Source organism: Chelonoidis abingdonii, chromosome 8 (genome assembly GCF_003597395.2).
Source record: "Chelonoidis abingdonii isolate Lonesome George chromosome 8, CheloAbing_2.0, whole genome shotgun sequence".
NCBI lineage: Eukaryota > Metazoa > Chordata > Testudines > Testudinidae > Chelonoidis > Chelonoidis abingdonii.
The window spans coordinates 66,530,716-66,538,301 of NC_133776.1; the positions used below are offsets into that span (position 1 = coordinate 66,530,716).

Genomic DNA, 7,586 nt, shown 5'->3' on the forward strand with positions numbered 1-7,586 from the left:
GAGGGTGCGGGGGGTTGGAGAGGCTCAGGGCTAGGGCAGAAGAGCAGGGTAAGGGCAGCCTGCCTCGCCATTAGTGGTGGCAGGTGCTAGGACTCTGGGGCAGCAGACAACAGTTCTGCCGGGAGCCGATCTGCGAGCAGGCAGGGACATGGCGGAGGGGGGGACATGGAGTGGGGGCTGGAAGGCAGGGGCTGGGACCTGCTCCAGGCAGGGACGCGGGGTGGGGGAGACCCGCGGCGGCCGGGGCCCGATCCAGGCAGGGCCAGGGGAGAGACCCAGCTCCAAATATTGCTGGAGCAGGGCACCCGGCCCTGACTACTCCTGGAGCCCTAGCACTGCAAATGTATATAACCCGCCGCCTATGCCTGGGAGGGAGGGAAGGGGGGCGGAACTGGGTGGAAAGAGGCGGGGCAGGGCCTGGGGGGATGGGATTGAAGTGGGGGCAGGGCTTGGGACAAAGCCGAGGTCGAGCACTCCCTGGCACTTGGGAAAGTTGGCACCTGTGCCTGCACCTGTTTCTGGGAAGCTTTGTTATAACCCCTTCCCCTCATGCATGGGACATGAGAGTGCAACTGCTTTGGAAATCAACGGCCCAAGCACAACCCATTCAGTCAGCCTTTCCTGAGGCAGCTCTTTTGCCTTTGGGTGAAGCAGAGCCTAAGCATGCCTCTCTGTGGGACTGATGTGCGCAGATTAGTAATGATAGTGATGAGCCATCAGAGCATCGCTGTGCGATAAACTCACCCCTGGCGTAACCCCACTGACGTCAGACATTTGGTCCTGGGCGTTCACAGAGTTATCCTGCCCTGGTAGATTCTGCAGCTGTAAGCCACCTTGGCCAGGTTGCCCTTTTAAGTGCAAATGTGTTGTCAGTTGGATTCCTTCAGGCTGAGTAAAGGGTGATCGCACTAAGGCCTCCCTCAATTCTCACAAGTCCCTCTCCACGCTCCAGCAGCGTTGTTACTGCCAGGTTTCCCTGATTGCACCAGATGACTCCCCATCGCTCTACTGTTTCTAGTGCTGGAACCCTTCCCAGGGCCTCTTTCCAGGTTAAATGTGCTTGTTGAATTAAGTCAGCAAGCCAGAGTGAAGCTGGCAATCAGTCTCAGTTAGACTTGCCTGGATATAATTCCCATTTGCTCACAGAGCCATTGCCCAGAGCAGGTGAGCCTGTCAAGATCTCTCCAAGCCCCTATCTGTGCTGCTCCTGGAGGTGGTGGGAGGAGGGAGCTCAGGTTTCTCTGCTGAAATTCTCTTTCCTCCAACGGGTACTGTGGTGTCTGGGACTCTCTTACCCCTCTGCGTTGCGGTGATGAGACCGGACATAACGTCCTCATGTTCCTCTTGTGTTTTCTCAGGTCTGATTGTTCTGGCTGCCATCACGCCCGAGTCCTCCTTGGACTCCGGCCACGAAACCAACTCCTCAGAGCTAACCGATGTCTCAGAGATGGTCTCGGCCATGAAGCAGCACCAGAACGCCGCCTACTTCCTGGCCCAGCACATCAACAAAGAAAAGCTGCTCGCCAGGAAGGACCTTCCCTTCCGAATCCAGAGCTGTGCTGCCCAAGCTGTCCTCACCTCGCCATACCTTCTGGGGCGCCAGGAGCCAGGCCCTTCGCTGAAGCCAGCTTTCTCTAACCAGCCCCCCAGCCTCGCTTGCAGCAAGATTAAGCAGGAGCAGCAGCATGGAGAGCAGGGTTACACCTTGGCTGTCCAGCCAATGCACTCACCGCAGCTGAATGAGCAGAAGAACAGAGGCATGACAATGCCAGGCTCTGAATGCAAAGGCCCCAGCCACTCAAAAGCAGCCTTTGAGGTGTCACTGCACACTGCGACTGCCTCGAGCAGGGACCAGGTGCAGGATCTACGGGAGAAGATGCCCAAAGAGGTCCAGCTGAGCCCTAAACTAACCCTGGATCCTAAGGGTGGAGTGACCTTTTCAGCTGCTCAGCAGCAAGTGGTGAGCAGAAAAGGTTCCCCTGCCCAAGTGGCAGCCGTGGTGGCTAGTCCTCAAGCAGACAAGCAGGCCAGTGGGAGCAGCAGCTGTGTGCCTTCCAGTAGCAAGCATTTAAAATTTAAAGGGAGTCAGCCAGCTGTGGAGACCTTGTGTGACTGCCAACCACAGCCGCAAGGCGAAGCCTCTCTGAGCCCGAAAGAGCCTCATGGCAGTAGGGGCGACACTTTCCATCCCTCCCCTGTGGGTGGCGAAAGACTGCAGCCCAAGACTCTTCTTTCAAAGAGCTACCCGCAGAAAGTGAACGGAGACCCTGGAGGGAAGCCGGCAAGTGGGGAGCCAGGTCAAAAAGCAAAAGGCGACGCTGCTAACTCTGCCTATCAGAAACACATTAGTCCTGTGAGCCAAGGGGAGGAAATGCAGCATGAAAGTTGTGCCAAAAGCTTAAAAACAGAGGGTAGCAGTCTGCACTCTCCGTCCACCAGTGGTACTTCCAGGAGCACCAGTGAGGATCCCAAAGGGCAGATCCAGCTGGTGTCCAGATCTGAGGGCTTGCAAATTAGTACCGTGCCTTCCAAGAAAGCAGAAAAGGTCCTGGAGGTGACCCATCAGGACTCTGATGTTCCAGCTAAACCCAAAGCCCCAAAAGCCCATTTCAGGTTGAGGAAGCTGTTTTCTGCTACCTTCCCGACACGGCTGAAGAAGGAGATAGATGAGCGGCAGGCCCAGCTGCAGAAGGTGAAACAGTACGAGCTGGAATTCCTGGAAGAGCTGCTCAAGCCAAAGACCAAAGGTGACCTCCCACCACCGGAATACCTGCACCCTTCTGTGCCTGGGCGCTGCAGCTGTCAGCTGAAGAGCAGCCCTGTGCAGAAAGTCCCAGGGATGTCCAGGGAGCAGAGGCGCAGCTGCGACTGCAAGCGGATCTGTAGAGGGGTGAGACCGCACCCCAACCAGATAGCAGCACCAGAGCTGGAGAGGCAAGGGAAGGAGAAGGCCCCTGACAACCAGAAGCAGGCAGAAGCAGGTAGACTTACAAGCATGAGCAGCCCTTCTAAGAGCAGGCGGATACGATCCACAAGTTTAGAGTCCAGAGACTACCGGTCAGATCCAGAGAATGGCATGTCTTGTTTGACAACATGCACCTCCCGTGGAGAGTGCATGGGGGCACCACACTACAAGAAGCTGATGCGCCGCTACAGTGTCAGTGAAATAGACCAGACTGACCAAACATCTCTCTCCTCTGACATCTACCAGGACACCTATCCAGCCAAGCAGACAGGCTTGCAGAGTGAGGGTGATCCCGGGGCTCATAGCTCTGTGCCTAAGAGCAAGATCCAGGAATCCCCAAGAACAGGTGACCCATCTTATGTTCAAATAGCACAGGAGAAGAAGAACCAGAAGGGCCCGATGGCTTTCTCCATCCAGGAGGAGATGTACCCTAGTCACGCTGAGCTGCCAGAAGAAGACATGGAGGACAAGAAGTGCTGCTCCATCCGGTATTGCTTCTACTATAGGAAGTGCGATGTGGCAGATGACGGGAGTGAGAAAGATGAGCTCTCTTATTCCATCCCCATGCAGATCCTGCCAGGCATGAAGCTGGACAATCAGATGATCCCGGTAATGAGCAGGACCCTCCAGGTCCTGGATGCCACTGCCTGCAGCAGCCCTGAGGACAGCCAGACCCAAGAGATAGACTTAAGGACCTCCACGTTTGAGGGGAGCCTGGCTAAGGTCCATGCCCTTCGAGGCCATGCCTATGCATTGCCAGACGGGTTTCTGGCAGTGCAGCTGGACACTAACAAGCTCCTGACCATCCTAAGGCAGTGCGTGGTGAGCCCCGAAATTCGAGACTGCAAACCCTACATCTCTCACCTGGCCGAATACAAGCAAGAGCTTGCCCTGAAGTTCAAAGAATTCAGGGCCTCCTGCCGCAGGGTGGCAGCTGTGGACAAGAGCCCGACGCACATGCTCTCAGCAATCGCAAGCAGCTTCCAGGTGTTGAGCAGCCTCATCGAGACATTCGTGAAGCTAGTGTACATCGTGCGTTCTGAGTCCCAGCGCCAGGAGCTGCTGACCAAGGTGGAGGAGGTGGTGCGGAATTACACTTTCTTGCTGAGGGCGGCAGAGGAGTCGACAGCCAGAACGCTGAGTCACCACCAGACGGCGGAGCAGTCCCGCCAGTCAGCCACGGTTGGAACTGTTATGAGTACATTCACCCGCTCCTTGAAGACGCTGATCAATAAGTAAGCTGGCTACGGAACCGAATGAGCCAGTGTATTCCAAGCTGTGTGTCAGTGGTTCTTGTAGCGAGAGTGTGTCCATAGGTAAGGCCTGTTTGTAACGGGGCTGCAGGGGCAAAGTCATTCTTTACTTCTCTGTGGAGTGAATAGCTGCACTGGTGGAGTTCGAAGGAGAAATTTAAGTCTATAGTTAGCTGTTTGCCAGCCTGTAGATGGCTCCAGGCAGCTACTCTGCATGCTCTCCCATGCTGTCTTATCAGTGACCTTACCTGGGAGATGTAGCAATTCACTCCCCCTGCTAATTTGGTTCTGGGTCTCCCCTGTGCAGACAGCGGACACTTTTTACTTTAGCATGGTGCACTGGGCCAGTCTGTAAGTAGGAACCGAGCTGAACCCTCCAGCTTCACTTGGGTCTGAGTCTGCTTGGATCCAAGCCAGCGTCTTGCCATGTAAACAGCTCTTATGCCTCCAGAGACCCTCAGACTACAAGTGCTGCCCTCAGTTAGCAGCAGGATATAAAAGTCCCCAAGGCCACATTAGAGGGAGTGAAGTAGTCTCAAGGAGGGGGGAATCCTATAGACCTGATGCAGGGAGTTGGGTTCCCCTAGCAGATTTCAGAATGCCAGCCCAGATGGGCACGCACTTGCTCTGGTCACAGGCACTAACTAGTGCAATGTAGCAACCCAGGGTTACAACTTAATGCATCCAAGCAGGTCTTTTCTTTCTTGGCTGGATGGATATAGCTGAGTTACAGAACACCTGGGGAACCCAGCCTGTTCCATAATTAGCCCAGCCTGTGGCTTGTTATAGCAGTTAGGGGTAGACCTCCTTCACCCACCTCTCCAGTGCTGTGAAGGCTCAGTCCACAGCCCTGTGGGACGGTGTGTAATGTCCATTAGGGAGTGAGCAGCAGAGAATAAAAACCAACTGGCTTTCACCTATAGCATAAAGTTGGAATTCAACAGCTGTTCTGGAAGGGAGATACATAGGCTCCACCTCTTGAGCCAGTCATTCCCACCTGCCTGCTGATCGAGGTGGGGAGATCCTGGGAACTCTCTCTTACTATGCCACTGGATCGATTGCCAAGAGAAGTCGTTTTTAGCATTTTGGGGGTTTTTTTCTTCCAGACGTGTGGTGAAATGGTGCCTACTTGCTTTCCATCATCCTCAACACGCCCCCAAACCTAGCATCCGTTGCTAACAAATCAGAGCACCTTAACTGGTGTGTCAGTGCACCTCCCTCTCCTCCAAAACAGAGTCGAGGGGAAACCCCAGGTCTCTGCATCCACCCTAATCACCTCACCCACTCTGCCTCATGCCCACATGAGAACAGGCCATGGTGGAATCCCTGTGTTGTTGTGTTTTAGAGCATATGCATCCAAGTCTAAAAGAAAGAGAAATTAGATTGGCTAGTGAAGGCAGGTGTCGGAACGGAGATGCACACTCACTTGTAGAGTGTAAAGAGATGATTAGGGATCTCAATCCAATGGATCACCTCCTATCGCTATTTTTATATGAGACACATACATTTGAAATCTCTTGTTTTCCATACAAGTTATGGAAATGCACAATGTGCTTTTAACACGTGTCCTTTATGTAGTGCAATAATGTTCCCTGGCCCACAGCTTCAACCAGCCTTTGGCCATTGTCATCAGCAAAGAACGGAGGATCTCAGTATATGGACAGAGCACCTCTTGCCACCGGCATGTAGCAAAATATGCAGTGGAATAGCCAAAGCAGAGTTCAGTCCATGGCAGGCGATGCCTATTACAGTCCTGAAGGCCAACAGGAGGCTGTCCCCATCCATTATCTACTAAGAAACGGAGAGTTTCCTTGAGCTCCCCACCATGCCTATATCATTCCTCCATAAATCTCTCAGCCTAATAGAGAGGAGACTTTTTTATTGTCTGTATATAGTATATATAAATAAATAATATATATATATATATATATAAATATATATATATAAAATTATATATATGCAAATTTATGTCTTGTTTTACAAACAAAGATTAAATATATTAATCTTAATATCCAAACTCGTACTTTGTGTCTGTTTTTAGGACTGTGATTATGTATTATTATTATTCACACAGCGCTGTTTGCAAACATCAAAGCCTACATCCCCACCACCGAAAGACAACGACCTCTGGAGGGAAAGCAGTAGCCATTTACAACACAGAGCACCACACTACACACTGGTTTTTAGGGTCAGGAAATGAAGGAAATCAAGCAAGTGAATGAGGAAGGAGATAGTAATGACATACCCAAATTGGAATTTAATTAGCACACTGGAATTAACACCATTATGAAAGGTATCAAGGGCTCTTTAATAGCCACCGATGGTCAGGACCTTGATTTTATGTCTCATCTGAAAGACGCCACCTGTCCAACAACACAGGTGCCTCTAATACTCTGATAGGTCACTGATCAGTTCTGACTCAGAGGGAAGAGCACTGTCTATTGGATCGTTTTAACGACTATTGGAAAAGACATTAGTGCTAACTGCAGCAGATATGGTGTAAGTGACCGCTGCATAGAAAGGTCAGCTCTTCTCCAGCTGTGTTTTTTTTTTTTTATTTTATTGTAGCTAAGCATAACAGTTATACTAGAAAACATAGTTAGCGGCACATTCAAAGGGACTCCATCAAGTGCTTCCTCAAAGCACTTTTTAATTGTTGGTTTTTAACCTCCCAGTGTTTTTCATGGAAGCTTGAAAATGCCATTTATTTCCCACTAGAAAGCCTTTTCCATGACTAACAGTGGACAAACTCAGAAGTCCGAAGTGCAGACAATGCGATGGTTATTGGGGTTAGTTTCCAAGCAAGCATATTTCGAAGCCCTTCACAGCAGTCAATCTTATCTCTATATGCCGATAGGTCCCCAGTGTTCCGTTTCCATCTCTGATGCTGCAGAGCGTTTACCCTGTGTCCCCCTTCCCAGCTCTGATGCCGCAGAGCCTTGCCTGTGTCCCTGTTCCCCATTCCCTGTTCCCGTTTCCCCCCCTTAGCAAACATGATTCCAATTTCCCTTCCTCCCACTTCCGGTTTGACCCCAGTTAATATAGTAATACTCTCAGCTATACATTAACCAGTCATTTTACTAAAATGTAACTAACCAATTCTAACATATAGTAACATAATTTTTTAACCAATTATATCCCACTACCCTAATTAACTTACACCTAGCAAAATTAATTATACAGCAGACAAACAATTAAAGAACCAGACAAATTAACAATAAAAAAGTGGGGGCCATAAAAATAAAACAGTACAGAAATACAGAAACAATACCATTGATAAGTGATTTCTTGCCAGACGTGGCTATCAAACTATATTTTCTTTACCCATCTTAAGAACTGTTTCTTTATCTGGTGTTGATGGGCACTAT

General features: G+C 50.7%; 1 protein-coding gene across 2 annotated transcripts in view; it reads left to right on the top strand.

The window, feature by feature from the left end:
* The window catches only part of FRMPD3 (FERM and PDZ domain containing 3), an 87,731-nt gene extending 81,650 nt beyond the window's left edge, over positions 1-6,081 (top strand). For both annotated transcript variants that reach the window (XM_075068720.1, XM_032772195.2), the window contains exon 15: positions 1,359-6,081. In XM_075068720.1, coding sequence (XP_074924821.1) covers positions 1,359-4,204 — 2,846 coding nt within the window. In that variant the 3' untranslated portion in view covers positions 4,205-6,081. The remainder of the gene's footprint in view (positions 1-1,358) is intronic.
* Positions 6,082-7,586: the final 1,505 nt, after the last annotated feature.